The sequence below is a fragment of the Amphichorda felina genome (assembly GCF_050947745.1).
Source record: "Amphichorda felina strain 45539 chromosome Unknown scaffold_4, whole genome shotgun sequence".
NCBI classification, from domain to species: Eukaryota; Fungi; Ascomycota; class Sordariomycetes; order Hypocreales; family Bionectriaceae; genus Amphichorda; species Amphichorda felina.
Genome location: NW_028145046.1, coordinates 928,967 through 946,787, shown reverse-complemented (window position 1 = coordinate 946,787; position 17,821 = coordinate 928,967). Strand labels below are relative to the sequence as shown.

General features: G+C 55.5%; 8 protein-coding genes across 8 annotated transcripts; 4 read left to right on the top strand and 4 right to left on the bottom strand.

The window, feature by feature from the left end:
- Nucleotides 1–219: 219 nt before the first annotated feature.
- Nucleotides 220–2,011, bottom strand: ENT3 (ENTH domain-containing protein; the record flags this gene model as incomplete). The annotated part of the gene is made up of 4 exons (XM_083193501.1): nucleotides 220–1,654; nucleotides 1,705–1,784; nucleotides 1,844–1,875; nucleotides 1,930–2,011. The coding sequence occupies 4 exons, from the start codon at nucleotides 2,009–2,011 to the stop codon at nucleotides 220–222; spliced, it is 1,629 nt and encodes a 542-aa protein (XP_083050449.1).
- A 1,549-nt stretch (nucleotides 2,012–3,560) lies between these two features.
- CSR1_2 (peptidylprolyl isomerase) lies at nucleotides 3,561–4,479 on the top strand (the record flags this gene model as incomplete). The annotated part of the gene is made up of 5 exons (XM_083193500.1): nucleotides 3,561–3,574; nucleotides 3,636–3,700; nucleotides 3,902–4,071; nucleotides 4,133–4,239; nucleotides 4,293–4,479. 5 exons carry the CDS (start codon nucleotides 3,561–3,563, stop codon nucleotides 4,477–4,479), a joined length of 543 nt encoding a protein of 180 aa, XP_083050448.1.
- A 481-nt stretch (nucleotides 4,480–4,960) lies between these two features.
- Nucleotides 4,961–6,189, bottom strand: RPC34 (DNA-directed RNA polymerase III subunit C34; the record flags this gene model as incomplete). The annotated part of the gene is made up of 2 exons (XM_083193499.1): nucleotides 4,961–5,834; nucleotides 5,900–6,189. 2 exons carry the CDS (start codon nucleotides 6,187–6,189, stop codon nucleotides 4,961–4,963), a joined length of 1,164 nt encoding a protein of 387 aa, XP_083050447.1.
- An 896-nt stretch (nucleotides 6,190–7,085) lies between these two features.
- RPD3 (histone deacetylase RPD3) lies at nucleotides 7,086–9,174 on the bottom strand (the record flags this gene model as incomplete). The annotated part of the gene is made up of 4 exons (XM_083193498.1): nucleotides 7,086–7,985; nucleotides 8,036–8,577; nucleotides 8,629–8,929; nucleotides 8,980–9,174. The coding sequence occupies 4 exons, from the start codon at nucleotides 9,172–9,174 to the stop codon at nucleotides 7,086–7,088; spliced, it is 1,938 nt and encodes a 645-aa protein (XP_083050446.1).
- A 579-nt stretch (nucleotides 9,175–9,753) lies between these two features.
- On the top strand, nucleotides 9,754–10,911 carry RPN11 (proteasome regulatory particle lid subunit RPN11; the record flags this gene model as incomplete). Its single annotated transcript, XM_083193497.1, has 3 exons — nucleotides 9,754–9,822; nucleotides 9,912–10,165; nucleotides 10,221–10,911. 3 exons carry the CDS (start codon nucleotides 9,754–9,756, stop codon nucleotides 10,909–10,911), a joined length of 1,014 nt encoding a protein of 337 aa, XP_083050445.1.
- A 466-nt stretch (nucleotides 10,912–11,377) lies between these two features.
- ACO1O0_004054 (uncharacterized protein) lies at nucleotides 11,378–12,451 on the top strand (the record flags this gene model as incomplete). Its single annotated transcript, XM_083193496.1, has 1 exon — nucleotides 11,378–12,451. One exon carries the CDS (start codon nucleotides 11,378–11,380, stop codon nucleotides 12,449–12,451), a length of 1,074 nt encoding a protein of 357 aa, XP_083050444.1.
- A 473-nt stretch (nucleotides 12,452–12,924) lies between these two features.
- Nucleotides 12,925–13,592, top strand: ACO1O0_004053 (uncharacterized protein; the record flags this gene model as incomplete). Its single annotated transcript, XM_083193495.1, has 2 exons — nucleotides 12,925–13,171; nucleotides 13,237–13,592. The coding sequence occupies 2 exons, from the start codon at nucleotides 12,925–12,927 to the stop codon at nucleotides 13,590–13,592; spliced, it is 603 nt and encodes a 200-aa protein (XP_083050443.1).
- Nucleotides 13,593–14,204: 612 nt separating this feature from the next.
- On the bottom strand, nucleotides 14,205–16,587 carry srk1 (kinase-like domain-containing protein; the record flags this gene model as incomplete). The annotated part of the gene is made up of 4 exons (XM_083193494.1): nucleotides 14,205–15,264; nucleotides 15,321–15,565; nucleotides 15,946–16,427; nucleotides 16,548–16,587. 4 exons carry the CDS (start codon nucleotides 16,585–16,587, stop codon nucleotides 14,205–14,207), a joined length of 1,827 nt encoding a protein of 608 aa, XP_083050442.1.
- Nucleotides 16,588–17,821: the final 1,234 nt, after the last annotated feature.

Sequence of the window (17,821 nt, the reverse complement as noted above, 5' to 3'; positions counted from 1 at the left end):
AGTGGCCTCACGAGGGTCATCGGTGGAGACCAGCCAGATGAGAGCTGACAAGAGCCCTTTGGATACATTTTATGCGCCGGTACGCCTATCTAAAATCCCATCACCAAATATGCTTGCCTTTGCTTAACTGCGACCACCACGTCCTGCTTCCTGGGAAGGGGCAGGACAAATACATTTGATACCCTGACATACAGCTCCCCTCAGCACCCTCAACCATACTTAGCCGAGCAGGTCATCTGATGCAGAACCACCCTGGCGAGGAGCACCGCCGCCTGATTGCTGGGCCGGGGAGCCCCAGATACCGGCACTGCTCTTCTCCTTGGCCAGCTGGCCCAATGCCGGGCCGCTACTCTGGGTGTCGGTCTTCTTGATGCCCGCGCTGGCCTTGCCCCAGAGGGCACCAAACGCATCGGCCCCAGCCGGTGCTGCCGCTGGTTGCGCATTAGGGCTGGTTACAGGCTTGGCGTTGGCCATGGTGGTAGGTCTGTTGTTGGAGGCCGAGGAGAATCCTGACATGCCACCCATGCTGGACATCCCAGCGGCCCCGCCCAGGCCACTTCCGGAGGACTGGGCCTGGATACCTCCAAAGTAGTTAGGGCCGGAGGCTTGGAAGCCAGCTGGCTTCGTAGGCTGCGCGGGAGGAGGTGCACTGAAGGCCGAGTAGTTGATCGCCGGCGTCCCAGATGTGCTTGTCGTGGGCGAGATCGACGACATGCTGACCATCTGGCTGATGTTGGCCTGCTGTGGAGCAGACTGAGGTTGCGGCGCGGCGAACTGGGCAGTCGATTGGGCGGACGAGGTCACAGGCGGTGACAGAGGCTGAGCCATGGCGTTGTAAGCAGCGGGGGCTGGGGCGGCGGATTGGAAGTCATCAAACTCGTCATCATCGTTGGCAGCAGCGGGAGCCGACCCTCCGCTGGGTCCGGCTAGATCCGCAAGACCAGACCCGTTGGAACCGCTCGTCGGTGCGGGAGCAGAGGACTGAGCTGGTTCGTCGAAGGAGAAGAGGTCAACCTCCGGCTCCTTCTTCTTTGGAGGCTCTGCAGTCGTCTTCCTGGATGACCGTTCCGTTCGCTTAGACGACCTTGACGAGCTGGCAGCCGGCCGGGCACCATCATCATACTCGTCGTACTCCTCGAACCTGTCCGACCTACCTCCCCCGCTGTGGAAGTCATTGGACTCTTGGCCTCCAAACCCGCCACCATCGCCATACACGCCCCCAGAGTATCCTCCAAATGTCCCGGCGCTGCCGCCGTAGCCGGCCGACTCGCTGCCGAATCCTCCGTATCGCCCGCTAGACATGCCGCCGCCGCTGAAGGCACCGCCCTCGACGCCCGTGTACTTATTCTTAGTCGCGCGAGCCTTCTTGCGCTCAGTGCGGATCCTGTCGACGTCGCCGAGGAGCTCCGCCAGCTCCTTGGCACGGTTGCGAACGTTGATACCCTGGTCCTTGCCGTTCTGGTCGATGTAGTGGAATTGACGCAGCATCTTGAGCAGGGTGAGGTGCCCGCGGGCATCGTCGATTACGCGCTCGGAGCCATGCTTGATGAGGAACTCTAGCAGCTGGAGGGCCTTGTAGATCTGGCGCCACTCCTCGGCGGACTTCTCGGTGAATCGACGGTAGATCATGGGCATGATCTCGTTGAGAGTTTGGCTGCTACGAGGTTAGTATCGCTCGGTTTGCAGCGGCGCGATTGAACTGACTAGTTAAAGGTGCCGTTCGCAATCTCTTGCATGATCGTGGATGATGCACCCCACGGCTCATTGTTGGTGGCCTCCCGCACCTTGATGCCCAATTAGCCATCCCATCGCTTCAGCGTAGGAAGTCGCGGAGACAACAAACCTTGGCCTCCATATCTGTGTAATTCATAACGGCTGCGAGAGAAATCAGCGCCCGCAAATCTCATCGGTGTGCCTGGCAAAAAGTACCATTTTGGGCTTTCCTGAACCCGGCCTTGAGGTCATACAAGGTCAGGTTCGAAACGGTATCTTTCAGGTCGTTTAAATCCATTGTGACGGTCCCTAAAGGTCTGAATGCCAAAAATAAGAGCGTTCCAAGGGGGCACGGGATAAAAGTTGGGGGCTGGCGGCCAGCGTTTCCGAGCACAAGAGAGGGCTCCTTGTTGCCACGATATGGTTTCCTGGCAGTGAAGCTCCGATGCGACAGGGAGTGTCGGGTTGAGGCGGCCCCTCAGGGGAGGATCACGTGACTAACGTCACGAATCCTCATCCCTTCGGGTTTGTGCAAGAAACCCCATTGACGACGTGTGCCTTCAATTGGGCTCTACCCAACGTAGGATAGCATACAAACAGGATAGAACAAATATTTGCAGGCATCCAGGCATCTCTACATACTTACCAAGATTCAGCGCCGAAGCCATGTCGCGGACTGGCGGACTCGGTTCCTGCATCCTTGCAATATCGTAAGGCCAATTTCTGGGGACCTGAGACTTCAGGCCATAACATCGCTCCCCAAAACTTTTCCAGACCTCAAGGGCAGCTTATCGTCAGTCCATCAAGACTTTAATACTTGCGTCTTCTACAGTGTATTCTTCCCTTGCTCTAGACTCTTTAACTTCCAGCTCTCGCTGCTGTATTAACAAGGTATGTTCACTTCTCTATTTCATCCTGCGGTGGTATTCGTCGGAACCTTCGAGAAACCCAGCCCAGAGGTTCAACACACAGCAACTGGTCTTCTCGACTGGTAACATCACCTTGCAGGCGATGGCCTCAGTCTGAGACTCCTGCTCAGCGCCATCCTCGCAATCCCAAGGCCCTCCCAGAGCGATCGATGCGATGCCTCGATTCGGGGTTCAGCTAGCATTCCTCTTGGGTGCATGCTAGGGATGATAGGCGGAGGGAGCTCGAAGGAGAGCTGCAAGGCGTTGGGTCCCGCTCAATAGCCCTGGCCTCTGCCGAGTCTCCTGCAGCTTACGGCAAAGCGGCATTGGCCTTCTATGCGTCAAGTGAGGCAAATTGGTTCGGGTTTCAGCGTCCAGGAGACTGGCAAGGTCAACTGCGTGTGCAGTCGTCAGCCCTCTGGAACTGCCCAACAAGCTTCCAGAGCTCTTTTCCGAGGTCTGCTGCTGTGCACCAGCCACATTTGCTTCATTCGAGCTGCCGAAATCCCTTCCCCGCTCACGGAACACCAGTTCGCTCTCTGATATATGTCATTGGGCCACCTGGCGCTCGATCTGGATCAACCACCAACTGGAAATCAAGGCGGGAGTCAGCTGACCGAGGGGTCCGGTTTGAGGATTGCCAATGCCAAGGTGACCTCATCCCGAGCTCCAAGTTCAGTCGTCGCCACACGTGATCTCCGTCTTCCCTATAGATCCACTTTTCCTTTACTTCAGCTCCTCTCATTGGTTAATTTAGAAGATTTCGTGCTAACAATTTTGCCCCCTCCAGCCTCCGTGACAATGAGACCATCCCTCTTTCAACCCCTCCTACCCCGCCATAACCTTTGCTCTTCTGTTTCCAGATCCTTCATCCTCCCTCAACTTGCATCCACTTCCAACACCTTCCGAGCCGCTCGATTCTTCTCCGCATCAGCCACCATGGGTAACAAGGTGTAAGTATTGAGCTGGACACCTCGCCAATCGAGGTGCAACAGCTAACAGCTATCACAACAGTTTCTTCGATCTGACGTGGGAGGGGCCCGTTATGCAGAACGGCAAGCCTACCTCTACCATCAAGGGTAAGTGAAGTTTGGATTTTGCTTTTCAGTGTCGAAACTTGGCCTCTTGAAGCTTCAGAGGGGTCAATTGGGCCCTTTCGACAGACTCTCGCGGCCCGTTTCTAATACCGGCTCTGCCTGCCCCTTGGGTGTTTTTTGCTGCCCCGCACCGTTTTACAGCTTTTTATTTCAGGATATTTGCTGACGAATCTGCCATCACAGAGCAGAGTGGCCGCATCAACTTCAACCTGTTCAATGATGTCGTCCCCAAGACTGCCGAGAACTTCCGCGCTCTCTGCACCGGCGAGAAGGGCTTTGGTTACCAGGGCTCTTCCTTCCACCGCGTCATCCCCGACTTCATGCTCCAGGGTGGTGACTTCACCCGTGGCAACGTACGATTGGCTCCACCCTCTTTTCTATAATCTGTCAGAGCGGAGGCTCATTATATCATAGGGCACTGGTGGCAAGTCCATCTACGGCGAGAAGTTCGGCGATGAGAACTTCAAGCTGACCCACGACCGCCCCGGTCTTCTGTCCATGGCCAACGCTGGACCCAACACGTAAGTTACGACATAGCGTACCGCTTGCTGGCCTCTTCTAATTTTCTCGGCAGCAACGGCTCCCAGTTCTTCGTCACCACCGTCGTCACCTCGTGGCTCAACGGTCGCCACGTCGTCTTCGGCGAGGTCGCTGACCAGGAGTCCATGGACGTTGTCAAGGCCATCGAGGCCACTGGCTCTGGCAGCGGCGCTATCAAGTACAGCAAGCGTCCCACCATTGTTAAGTCTGGCGAGCTGTAAGCTATTTCGACTAGGGACATGTAACTTAGGACTAGTTGATTGGTCATGGAACCAACGGGGAACAAAATTTGGGGGCGAATAGCCACTTACGGCAATGTGAATGCGAACTTGAGGTGGAGTTGTGGCTTCGCCCACATAGCTGGTCGCACTACACAGCCGTCTCAATCTTGAGCATCCCACCCGATTGCTACTCCCAATTTCTTGAACGTGCCAAAGAATGTGATTTCAACCCACTTTTTGTCTAGTTGTCTGTCTCATTGCACCTTATGACTTGCCTGAATTTCCTATAGTACTTGGTTTGCAACAAACGATCCCCAAGGCAAACTGAACTCGTAATTTTCGTCTATCCTCCTGCGCCATTGCCATGCTACTCCCCCAAAACATCCCAGTAGAGAACCAAACTCCAGTCCATGCAAGAAGTTGACAACAGTTTCCCACACCGTCAAAGACATGGTAGAAATACTAAAACCGCGCCGCCAACCTAATCGAGACCCAGCCACTGGGTAAAATATACACAGTTATTCGGCCCCACGGGGCCTCCCTCCTCGCATAAATCAAAGACGGGGCATCGGCCGCAGGGGGCTTCTGTATACGGGCTCACGTAGGGTTCGGGACCCCCCTCCAGACCCTCGCGACCGGCCCAGCTCTCGGTGTTCTGCTTCACGATCCGGGACACGCGGTAGCCCATCCTGCCAGCAATCCTGATTGGGTCGACGAGCCTGTCCCACACGAGGACGTCAATGAGCTTCTGGACGTCTTCCACGGCGAGGATGGTGGTGTTGGTGATGCCGCTGGCGGAGAGGAAGCGCGCCACGTCGCGCACAGTCGGATAGCGAGTGTACCCGGCAGGTAGGGGGAGGAGTATGTCATGCCGCGAGGTCGATGCGGCAGATGTCTTGGAGACCTTGGAGGGGGGCTCGTTCATTTCTCGCGCGTCGCGCTTCCTGCCCTTGTCCTCGCCGCCTTTCAAAACACCCTTCTTGGGGACCTGGGTCCGCGAGTCGTGGCCATGTCTACTAACATAGCTGCTCTCTCTCTTGATGAAGTCGAAGACAACCTTTTGCAGCTGGTCGATGAAGGCCTCATCCAGGTTCTGGTCAGTGTACCATGGACCACCCGTCGCTCGATCGCTCGGCTGGATAGAAGCCTTGATGTACATCTTCTTGTTCGGGTGCTCGACATTCTTGAAGGGGGCAATGAGTCCCTTGGTCTGCAGCTGCTTGAGGGCATTCTTAAGGACCGTGTCGTGCATGTTGAGTCGTCGCTGGAGGGTCTGCGACCACACTCCGTCGCCTCCAGATTCATCAATGAGAGAGTACACCATGGCCTGCTCCTCGTTTGCGCATTGCTTGTACCTGTAGGTAAATCCATCGTCAGCACATCTCGTTCGCACACCAACACGCGCCAGGCAAGTACCTACTTGTGAGCCTCTTGAACGTCGCGCCATTTCCAAGAAACCTCTCCCGTACTCTCGCGCATAGTCACAAAGAGCTTGTCGTTGCTGAGCTCCTGAATAACCCGCAACAGCAGGGCCTGGTCCCCTGGGGGGAGGACCCCGAGGTCCATGAGGTCCTGTTGTGTAAAGCGATCATGTTCGCGACTGGTTTCGCAAACTTTCTCGTAGAGCGCTTCCTTCCAAACGGCGAGCTTGGCGGCGGCAGGGTCGTTCTCGTCCTTTGCGGCAGCCTTGGCTGCCGTCGCGGGCGCCATGGTGGCGGGATGAGTCAAAGTTCGAAGATTTGCGGGCAAAGTCGTTGGGCGGATCGGCGAAACCCTCAAGAGAGGCTAGATCTGTGCAGTATCGTAACTACATGGACAGCAATACCATGCTGAGCCCGATCGGGGTTTGCGACAAGTAACAAGCTCGGAACCTGGATACTGGGGGGGAAAAAAGTTCGAGGTTTGGTGATGCATTGGATGGTGGCCCCGCACAAGTCGGCAGCCTTGCAGGGTCAAATGAGTCTATAGTGGGGCATCCCATGGTGGGGGACGAGCTGTGCAGCCACGCCTGCGTGTGATGATTGATCCCTGTCCTCCATGGCCCAGGCCATGGCTAAGACGATGAAAGTCTACGAATAACAATCGTCCAGACACGGTTAAATACGTAGGTACGGATAGATCTATCAGCATAAGTACTTGAACATATTTCTTCTGTGATCACTGCTACCATTATTCTCTCTCAATGTCTTCGCCTAAGGTTGTTCAGGCACAATCCAACTGCACATATTCAATAGCAGAAAGAAAAACACGCACACACGCCCAAGCTACGATACCGACTACACTCGGGTCCATAGCACTAGTAGTATATAGATCGCTGGTGAATTCTGTGGCTGATGTACCCATAAACATTTGAAATCAAAAGCCCCAAATCCGTCCCCTCCCCTCAGCCAGGATCAACCCGTCGCCTCGTTGACATGCCTCGCCCCTGCGCCCAAAACGCCCAGGCACCTATTGCCCCGGAAGAAACAATACACACTTCCCCGATAGTTCTTATCCTTGGGATGGTATAGTATGACAGCCAAGAATATGATGACGGAAAAAAAAAAGACCGGGCGTAAAAAATAGAGAGCCGGCCTGACAGCGTTCAGCAAAAGCGCCTGCAGCTATCAGCTTGAGGCGTCTGTTGTCTCTTTTTTCTCCTCTGTCTTCTCGTCCGTCTTTTCCTTCTCGCTATCGACCTCCATGGCCTCAGGAGCTTCGGGTTCCTTGGGTTTCTCCTCAGGAGCTTCGGGAGATTTCTCAGGGGCGCCTTCGGCCTCTTGGGGCGTCTCTTTGGCGGTCTCGTCGACCTCAGCGGGCTGTGTAACCACATCGGTTGATTTATCTCCATCCTCCTTCTCAGGGGCTGGAGCAGCGGGTGCCGCCTCGGGCTCTGCGTCCTCCTTCTTGATAGCAGTCTCTTCCGCAGGGGCCGTGTCGGTCATTCCCACATCGCCATCATCATCGACACCTTCTTTAGCTGGCTCTTTGTTTTCATCCTTTTCCGGTGCTGTCTCTGCTTCAGGCTTCTCGCCAGTTGTAATATCATCGATGGTATCGTCGTTGGGGTCATGAGCATTGTCTGCAGCAGCATCTTCGGCATCCTTCGGGGTGCCGTTGGCTGTTCGCGTCCGCTTCTCACCCGCATTTTCGGTATGCACGTTGCCATAGTCGGTAAAGGGGCGCTTGTTGCCATTCTGGCGCGTAGCTCCGTTCGCCCTAGCCAAATCGTCGTCGTCACTGGCCTCAAATTCAGCGCTATTGACAATGCGCTTGTCCCATTGCCGTTCTGACATGCGGATGTCCTTGTTTTCGTCTTCGTCCATATCATCCAGCTCGGCTTCTTCCTCATCCGTCATACCGCCAAATGGCTTCCGAGGCACGTCTTGCATCTGCACAGACGGGGCGGGAGCAGTTTGTCGAAGATTATCGATAACGGCCGCAGTGATTTTTTCCAGGTACTCTCGACTATTAGAGTTCTCCATGTTGGAGGATCGAACGTTCAACTCAAAGTCGGGAGCATAGTACTAAACTGTGTTAGTCGCCTGCGGGTGGCGCTGTAGTTCTTGCTGCTTACCTCGTAGTACTCGTTATACGGAAGAGTACGGTCCATGTGTTGGCCGACCAGAACGCCCGTCTCAAAAGCCCACGTACGGGCGACGTTTCGCATCGTATACCCACCACCTCCAACTACTAGAGTGGGGAGCCCGAAGCTCTTGACATAGTTGACGCAGTTGGCATGCCCGTCCATGCTCAAATTGAAGCAACCCAGTCTGTCGCCGGACAAGCTGTCGCCGCCGCATTGGAGGACTACAGCTTCGGGCTGATAGTACCTCATGACGTTTTCGATGACGGGTTCAAATATCGACTTGTACGTCTCGTCCGTGATGCCATCGCGAAGGGGGTAGTTGACAGCGTAGTGCTTGCCCTGGCCGATACCTATGTCTCGAAGTTCGCCAGTCCCCGGAAAGTACTCACCATACTTGTGGAAAGACACGGTCATGACGCGATCGGTGGTATAGAAGGCTTCCTCAACACCATCACCGTGGTGGACATCGATGTCGACGTAGAGAACCCGCTTCTTGAATCGCAGGAGTTCGAGGATGCCGAGGACGATGTCTAACGATGGATTAGCCAGTCAACAGATATATCGAGTCTCACAGCAACTACCATTGACGTAGCAGAAGCCACTGGCTTCCGACTTCTTCGCATGATGCAGTCCTCCGGCCCAATTAATTGCAATATCGCATTTCTGTCGATTCAGGCGAGCGGCACCCTCCATGCTACCACCCGCGCTGATACCGCAAAACTCAAAGAGACCATCAAAGACAGGACAGTCATCGCCAACATTGTATTTACCCTGTTCGCGCATGTAACTGTCCATGTTGTCGGGGGTGACCTTTTGGAGAAAGTCGATGTAGTCGTCGGTGTGAAACTGGGTCATCTCTCCCCGTGTAGCCGGCTTCGCGCGCTGGAGACGAGTTTAGCCATGTATTGCAAGAATAGGGCCGCTGTACTGACGTAGATCTCCATCTTCTGGTATAGGTCGTACTGCATGATCAAGCTGTGCGCTAAACGGATGCGATGGGGCTTCATGGGATGGCCCGTAACGTAGGCGTAGTTTCCAATGTCGGAATCATAAAAGTAAGCCACCTTCTTGGGCGACGACCCATTGAGGGCCGCCGAGCCCAGCTGGACCATGGTGTTGTCGCCCATTGCGGTTCGCGGGAATCGCTAAACGATGGCGCTGGTGAGTGGAGTATAAGAGAGACAATGGTGTTGGAGAAAGCAGCAGCGGTAATCTAGCTACCAAAAGAGCAAAAACCTCAGTGCGCCCTGGGCATGATGCAGGGACAGTGGTGGCGGGGCGAGAAAGAAGTTGATGGGATGGGTGAAGGCTACGAGGAGGGCGCGCTCTTACAACAGCCGATCCGGAATAATATTGGCGCGGCGAGGCTATCGGTTTAGCCCTGGTTATTACCGGGATCAGACAGTCTCCACCTTTTACTAGTCACTGACTGGTGTCGTCTCACCAGCCACAGAAAATAATAGTGGGACTAGAAACAAGGCTGATGCTGGCTCCCGCCACTGCCGGGCACGTGACATTACTAAGCAACTGTTGGCAGCTCCGATTTGGTGTGGCTCAAGGCTGCAGGACTGTCGTCAACACCAAGCTCAGTGCTCCAGCTCTACCCACTTCCACCACATTCCGACCTCTTGCGGTTGCGACTCTCATCCGCACAACTCCAAGTCACACACTTCGATCCTCCAGAGTCTACATCTTCAGCACAAATCATGGACCGCTTTAGGCATTTACTGGGCGGTGCCGGAATGGGCGGCCTTGGTGGCCCTGCACCTGGCCAGGTAAGCTCCCTTGGGACCAACGACGTCGCCTTCATCGCCAGGCGACGCCTCTTATTGTGAGCGCTGCGGCTGATCTCTGTGCTATTCAGGACAACTCGAACCTCATTGATAACTCCGAAACCGTCTACATCTCCTCCCTAGCCCTGCTAAAGATGCTCCGCCACGGCCGCGCAGGCGTTCCCATGGAAGTCATGGGTCTGATGCTGGGCGAGTTTGTGGACGACTTCACTGTCAAGGTCATGGACGTTTTTGCGATGCCCCAGAGTGGTACCGGAGTTAGTGTCGAGGCCGTCGATCCGGTGTTTCAGACCAAGATGATGGACATGCTGAGGCAAACAGGCAGGTGAGGAACACTTCCCTTCAAGCAAGCGCAAGGATGGAGAACTAATCTGGAACAGGCCCGAGTCTGTCGTAGGGTGGTATCACTCCCACCCTGGATTTGGGTGCTGGCTTTCATCGGTCGACATCAACACTCAGCAGTCCTTCGAGCAGCTTAACCCGCGAGCCGTCGCTGTTGTCGTCGATCCTATCCAGTCGGTGAAGGGCAAGGTGGTTATTGACGCCTTCCGTCTCATCAACCCGCAGCTCTTGATGATGGGCCAGGAGCCCCGCCAGAGCACGAGTAACCTGGGACACCTGAACAAGCCTTCGATCCAGGCCCTTATCCACGGCTTGAACCGCCATTACTATTCGATCGCCATCAACTACCGCAAAACAGCGCTAGAGGAGAATATGCTGATGAATCTTCACAAGCATGTGTGGACAGAGGCGCTGGAGATGGACGATTTCCGAACAGAAGGGACGAAGAACAAGGACCGACTGAAGCAGCTTGTTCACCTCGCTGACGGTTACGAGAAGCGCGTCAAGGAGGAGACGGAGCTGACAAAGGATCAGCTCAAGACCCGATACGTTGGCAAGCTGGATCCCAAGAAGCACTTGGAGAATGTCGGGCAGGAACTGATTGAAGACAACATTGTCTCGGTATCAAGACAGATGATCGACAAGGAGGCAACTGTGCCTAAAAAGGACGGACAGGCTTCCAACAGCGCGGCAAACGGAGACAAGATGGATATGGAGGAAGAATTATGAGCAACTCGCCCCGTTATGGGCGGGCATTGTAAGACTAATCGGCGTTGGGGGCTTGGGGTCGTCCGGGACGAGGCGATATAGAGGCCCAACGTGCTTACGAACATTGCCATTTGGGTCATTCTTGCAAGCATTCCCTATGTTCTGGGATATTATTCTGTGTTCCAACTTCCGGTCAGTTCCAAAGTGTACTCATCATTTCGTTGCGGAACAGCTTCTCCAGCGGTTCCTCAGTTGTTCCATCTGGACCCAGTGACGCCCTTGGTCAGCTAACCAGTGAGTCGAAGCACGATCAGAGGGAGATGTGTTCGCCGAGCCATGGCTATAAATATCTTGCAGAATCCACGCCTCTCTAGTCTTTCTCAACTTTTGATAACCAACCCTTACTGATCTGATTGAGATCCCAAAACCACTTTTGAGCTGCCTCGATACGTTGATCAAGGCACTCCAAACAAACCCCGTTTTCACAATGGCTCTCAGCAACTGGTTCCGATCTCTCTTTTGTATCTCCCCAATATCTTCTCAAGGCCAGAAAAGAGTTAGGGGCTCGCGCAGGCGCGGGTACAAAGCTGCCCAGGAGGCCAACGCCGACCGGTCAGCGACCCTGCGGGATCTCTACAGAGCGCAAGGAGCTTCTACATCTCTCCAAGGGATGTACCAGCAGCGTCCGGGGCCTACCAGACCTCCCTCGCCAGCTTACCGGGGGGATGGAGGCTCGCCAATGCCTCCCAACCCCGTGAGGAGTCCAGTCGAGGTCACTCCTTCGCAGAACTACATGGAGCCGCATATCGTGACAGAGATAATTGCGCGCATCGGTAGGGCGTTCCCCCATATTCCCTATGCGGTGACCGGAGTGGCTGCCATGGTCCATCATGGATTTACTGAGCGTCGTGCCAGGAAAATCAATATCGTCTGCCCGTCGCCCACGCGCGATGTCATCCGCTGCTGGGCCGTCGCCCAGGGCATGTACAGGGTGAAGGGCGACCCCGACGCCTTTGGGCTGTTCACCTCCGACCGCAAGTTCCGCCTGATCGATATCAAGTTCATAGATGACGGTTTCGATGACCTGACCATTGTCCGCGGCGGCGTGTCGCAGACCAGAATCGCAGGCCTGTCGTCGATTGTAGGCGAGATTGCCAAGGGATACATGGACGTGCTCCCAACGGCGACCCTGGGAACACAGCATGCATATTCAGAGTGCATGCACTGGGCGCTGCGGGAGATGATTGGCAAGGACAAGAAGCTGTCGAGGCGAACCGCCAGCACCATCCTGCAGCCGGAGTTTTGGCTGCCGTACACGCTCTCCTTTCCGAGCGCCGTGCACTTGTTCGCTCGGGTAGGCCTGACTGGGCCGACTGACCACTTGGGCACGGAGATTTCCATGCCGTATCCGGACAATCCAGGGCCAGATGAGAGTTCCATGGACATGGCCAACTCCAATCCCTACCCGTGGCCCCTGGACATCGTGGGGATTCGCAACAGCCGTTCTCGCTGGTCTGAGGTCGGCACGGACGGCAGCACCACCCTATGCAATGAAGACTAAAGACTGGCGCTAACGGGCTTGATTTTCTGCTTTTTTTGGTGTGCTTTCCTTTGTCTTAGATACGTTGTCCTAGTGCACACCTCATTAAAAAAAATCAAACTTACTGCTGCCTTTCCTCATAGCTTCCCTTTTGTGACTACATGTTCCACTTCACTTACACGACAGCACTGTCCTCTGAACTCACCAATTCTCACAGAACACCGGTAAAAAGCTCCGACATGGTGTAAAAATACAGCATTTCCTATACGTTAGATTAGAGCCAGTTCAACAATTTATATTAGCATTGCCCCCGAACAGCATGTGATGCCCTGAACAGGGTGCGAACAACCTCCTGTAGGGTACCTCCAACGATCGTAATCTCCCGCGAGCCACGGAACGCGTCTCTTTCACCACCACCTCTCATCCATAAGTCATTATAACCCTCATCCATCAAATTCATAAAAGAAAAGGCAGACAAAAGAGACAAGGACAGAATGGGCGATACTATCGACAGCATCATCCGTCTGCCGGACTTCCATCTCCGCGCCATCCTCGTCGCCCTCTGCGATGACGTGCAGACACGCAACAAGGCAGAGGAGTACCTCAAAGACCTCCAGCGCGCCGACACGCCCGCCAAGCAGCTCGCGCGCAAGTCGCTTCGAGACATATGGATCTGCGTACAGTGCAAGGCGCCTTTCTCATACCAGCACAACACGCCGGGGAGTTGCTCTTATCACCCGGGTAAGCCCCCGCGCGTTTGGTGGAGGAGGAGGATTAGTATGTTCATTTTGGCTGACTGCAACTAGGAGAATGTGAGCTAGACGAATCGGCTGACTGCTGGGAGGTCTACTACAACGACCCAGATGATGTTTTTGATGGGCTAGAGGGAAATGAGAGCATGATGAAAGAGTTCCCCCAGGGATACACTTACGGGTGTTGTGATGGCATCTATGGGAGCAAGCCGTGCATGGTAGGCGTGCACGAGGCTCATCCTACCAGAGTACGACTCACGGATTCAGCTAAGCCAGGCACTTCCTCAGCGCCTGTGATGATTCCTGACGAGGAGGATGAAGACGAGGACGAAGAGGGCACCAACGAGGAGGATGGGGAGGAAGGAAGCGAGGATGACGACGGGCATCCGAGCAAGAAGCGCAAGCTCTGAATATGCGTGAATAGCATTGTGATTAATCCTAGAGCATGTACTCCCATTTATAAAGTCAAGGAATTATCCATCGAATTGGGCACCCGGAGAAGATGTCTCCTCCATGAAAGAGGAACATGATATCATATCACAATACAAGAGCAGAAAAGACCCCGCAAGCCTGTTACCATGTCTCACATCTAGAGCTGACAGAAAAAACACACAGCAGGCAAGCAAAACAGACCAGACATGACAGAAAACAGACGTGACCTCGTGTTTAAAAAAACCCAACGTGACCCAGTTCCAACGGTATCTCCCAATACTCCATGCGCCTTGTTATGACGTCCGAAACCTTCATAAGCCCCCGCCTCTGCCACGGGTATTGTCTTTAGGGGGAAAATAACAGCTAGTCATTACCGGCGCGGGCTGTTGTTGTGTTGTCTCTCATGGTGGTGGTGGTGATGTTGGTGTTGGTGTACCGTCATGCTTGAGTGGGGATCCGGCCTTGAAACCGAAAGACGGTTCCTTGGCGGTGGGATTGTTCATGGCGGGCGGCGCCGACATGGGCATCCCGCCTAATGAAAACCCTGTAGCAAGGGCTGTGGCAAGTCAACGATCGACATGGCGAGGCTCCTATGCACCCATGGCTGGAACCTTCTTGTTTCGCTTCCCGAGCAGCGTTGCATTGTCCAGGTTGAGCTCAAATGGACCCTTCTGGCGGTTCGTGTCCCGGACCTGCTGCCTGACCGCCGCCGTGACCGCCGCCGAGTGTTGGCCGTAGCCCTTCTCATTGGCCCGTGCTCGCTCCCGCCCTCGTTGCTGCTGGCCTTCTTGATCGCGAATGTTGGTCTTCCGCATGCTCTGTTCCAGAGCCTGGGTCACGGCGTTGGGCTTCTCATCTGCGTCCTGCTCATCAACCTGCATGCGATCACCACTGTCTTCTTCCTCTTCGTTGAGCGAGTTGAGGAACCTTCCCGTTCCGCCCTTGGTGCCCGCTTGTTGCCGCCTCTTGCCTTCCTCTTCCTGTCTGTGGACGGCGTATCCGACGTCAAAGACCTCACGCAGGTTGACAGCACCTGGTGACCGGAAATCGTAGCGCTTACCAGCATCCTCGAACTTGGTCGAGTCGAAGGCGCGGAGGACAGGCTCGGGCTTCTTCTTTTCTTCGGCAGGAGGTACTGCGGCCTCAGGACCCTGGACCCAAGGGTGGGCGAGGAATTCCCGGATGGTAAACCTCTTCTCCGGGTCGACTGTCAGGAGATGCGTGATGAGGTCCTTGGCCGACTTGGAAATGTCGTCCCACCAGGGTGACAGGAAGGTGTAGGAGCCCTTGGCCACCTTTTCGGTGAGTACTTCGATGCTTTCGTCATAGAAGGGCGGGAAGCCACAGAGCAGAGTGTACAGGACGCAACCGAGGGCCCACATGTCGACAGACTTGGAGTATCGCTCATCCTTGACAATCTCAGGGGCTGTGTAGCCTACGGTACCACATGGCGTCATGGTTTGGTTGTCCCATACAATCTTGGAAAGGCCGAAATCGGCAATCTTGATCTGTCCAATGCCGCCGGCGCCTTGGCCGGGGATGAACTCACCCTCGTCGACCTTGTCCTCGTCACCAGGCTGCTTGGGCTTTGGAACCTTGGACGGCACAAATGGTATGGGGTTGAAGAGGATGTTCTCGGGTTTGATGTCACTAGATGCTCATGTCAGTACTGGGCATATTGGCGATATGACGTCAGGGGGTGTTACCGATGCACAACGCCCCTCTCCTCGTGGAGATACTCGAGTGCTTTGGCCACTTGCACAATGACATGCCGAGACAACTCCTCGCTGAAGTACGTGAGACGAACAATTTGATGGAACAGTTCACCTCCGGGGGCCAGTTCTAGAACAATGTAGTAGTACTGCCGCGACTCGGCAAACTCGATGAGCTTGATGATGTTGGGGTGATCCAGTTGCCGCATGATCTGGACCTCTTTCAGAATATTGGAACGCTGCCGAGCAAGTTAGCATCTCATGTATTTAAGAGATTTGATCTGCCACCCCCATGCCGCCAACAGACCAAGAACGTAGCAAAACAGGAAGGGATGGCCGGCTTCTTGCAGTGTCATGACGGGAGAGAAAAGATTTTTTCCGCACCTCGGCAGCTTTTGGGACCTTCTTAAAGTCCGGATGTAAATGTTTATTTCCCTAAGAAGGGGAGTTGGCCCCGTTGTTGGTAAAAGATACGACAAAAGAGAACAACATCACAGAACGGCGGCAGAAGATGTGGTGCGGAGAAAGGCGAGGAACTGAGGGCGACGGGAACGTGGAAGAAACAAGAGAGAGGGCTGGGACAGCGCAGGCACGACAAGCCTGCTTAAAAAAAACTTACCTGCATGCTATTCATCTCGTACTTGCGGACGACCTTGATGCCGACCTCGGCGTACTCGCCCTGGAGATCCTTGGCGCGGTAGACGTTGCTGAAGGCACCGTCGCCCATCTTCTCGAGGAGCTCCCACCGCTCGAGGCCTGGGTATCGGGGGAACTTGCTCTTGCTGGCGTTCTCCTCGGCAATGAGCTTGGCCAAATTGGCCTCGTCGACGCGCTTGTTCTTGGAGGAGGACGACTTGCTGTGGATGGACTGGCCCGGCTCGGCGTGGTGGGCGGCGGCGTGGCCGGCCTGGGCTACACGGTTGTGGGCGTCGCCGGGGGCATCGGAGAAGGCTTCATGGTTTGCGGCGGCCTGAGCGGGAGGCGGGTGGCCTAGGACGGGTTCGCTTGGGGGCATGGTCTTGTCGGTGACGGGTTGCGGTTGTTGAGGGGGCGAAGAGTCATTCTTCCGCGCAGGCTCCTCGAAGTTGCGCGCTTGTTTCCCTGAAAGAGCAGCGGTCCGTTAGCAAGAAGCGTCTTTGCGGGGGATGGCGACCATGGGCGCAAATGGGCGTTCAACGATGCCACTGTGTTGGGGGGGGGGGGGGGGGGGGGGGGAACTACCGTGACGAATAAAGTTCTTGAGCTGTTGTATAGTCGACATGTCTCTACGGTGCGCCGCTGACGGGCGACTCGAAGCAGGAATGTGGAAAGCAGCGCAGGGGGTTCTCTTTTGATGCCGTTGAAACAATGCTGAGTGGGAACGGTTCTGTGGTACAAAGGAGGGTGGTGTGCTACCCCGGTGGCAGAGAATGCAGGGAGGGAAAAAAAACGTGGGAAGGTGACGGAGGGCAGAGCAGAAGCGAAACGGGCGATGACGATGAGGGGTCGGGGGTTGATGAGGTGCGTGCGGCGCTGGGGGTGGGACGAGGGGCGGGCTGGGACGAGTAGGTAAAACGAGTCTAAATGGCGCAGCTGGAGTCGAGGCAGCGGATGGAGTCGAGCAACGACGGGATGTTGAGGCTGGAGAAAACGGGCGAGGTGGTCGTGAAGGATACAGGCCGTGGTGGTTTGGGTTGGGAAAAGATGGGATGGGTTTGGATGGGAACCGGATTGAGGCGGGAGGTCGGGCGTAGAGAAAAGGATTAGAAAGCAGTTGGAAGCAGGCACCTCCATCAGAGGAGAGAGCTGACGAGAGAGCCAACTGACGCCAACTGATGCCACTGTGCCAGGCACTCGGTGGTGGGGGGGCTGGCGCCTTGGCTCTGACCCTGCAAAACAGCTACTGGCGGGCGATGAAGTCAGAGGCGACTCAGGAGAGCCCCAGGACTGCCCAGGTGACCTGCGAGCAGGCTCTGGGCGTCGTGGCAGTAATCTTTTTTTTTTTTTCAACCCTGCTCCTGGACCTTTTCTTGGCCCTCCTCGTGTGCATGATGAAAGCGATGATGCCAGTGCTGCCCTCCCACGATGGTTGGATGGGTCGTCCGAGGTTGCCCTGGAAGCCCGCTGCGCGTGTTCACTTCGCTATTAGCGTCCCTGCAACTGCAGCGTGCTGGCCCTGCTGGGAGCAACAACTCTAACAAGGGGCTACGCCGTGACGGCGCCCAGCCGTGACGGAATGGGACGGATGACGGTGGAGGGAGTGCTACGGCTGCTATTCGTAGAGCATCCTCCGTATCACAGCCTACAGGAGCGCTCAGGAGCAGTGGAGGAGCAGCCTTGCCCCCCCCCCCCCCCCCCCCCTTCCCCCAAAAGACCACACCCCAAGTTGCCGACCCATGCACGCTCGGGTCCCTGCAATTAGATGAGTCGACGGCCGTTGACGGCCTTGGACGGTGCTGCTGCCGTGGCATAATACGTCGACGGCGTGCTGGGCCCGTTGCATCTAGGCCATGATG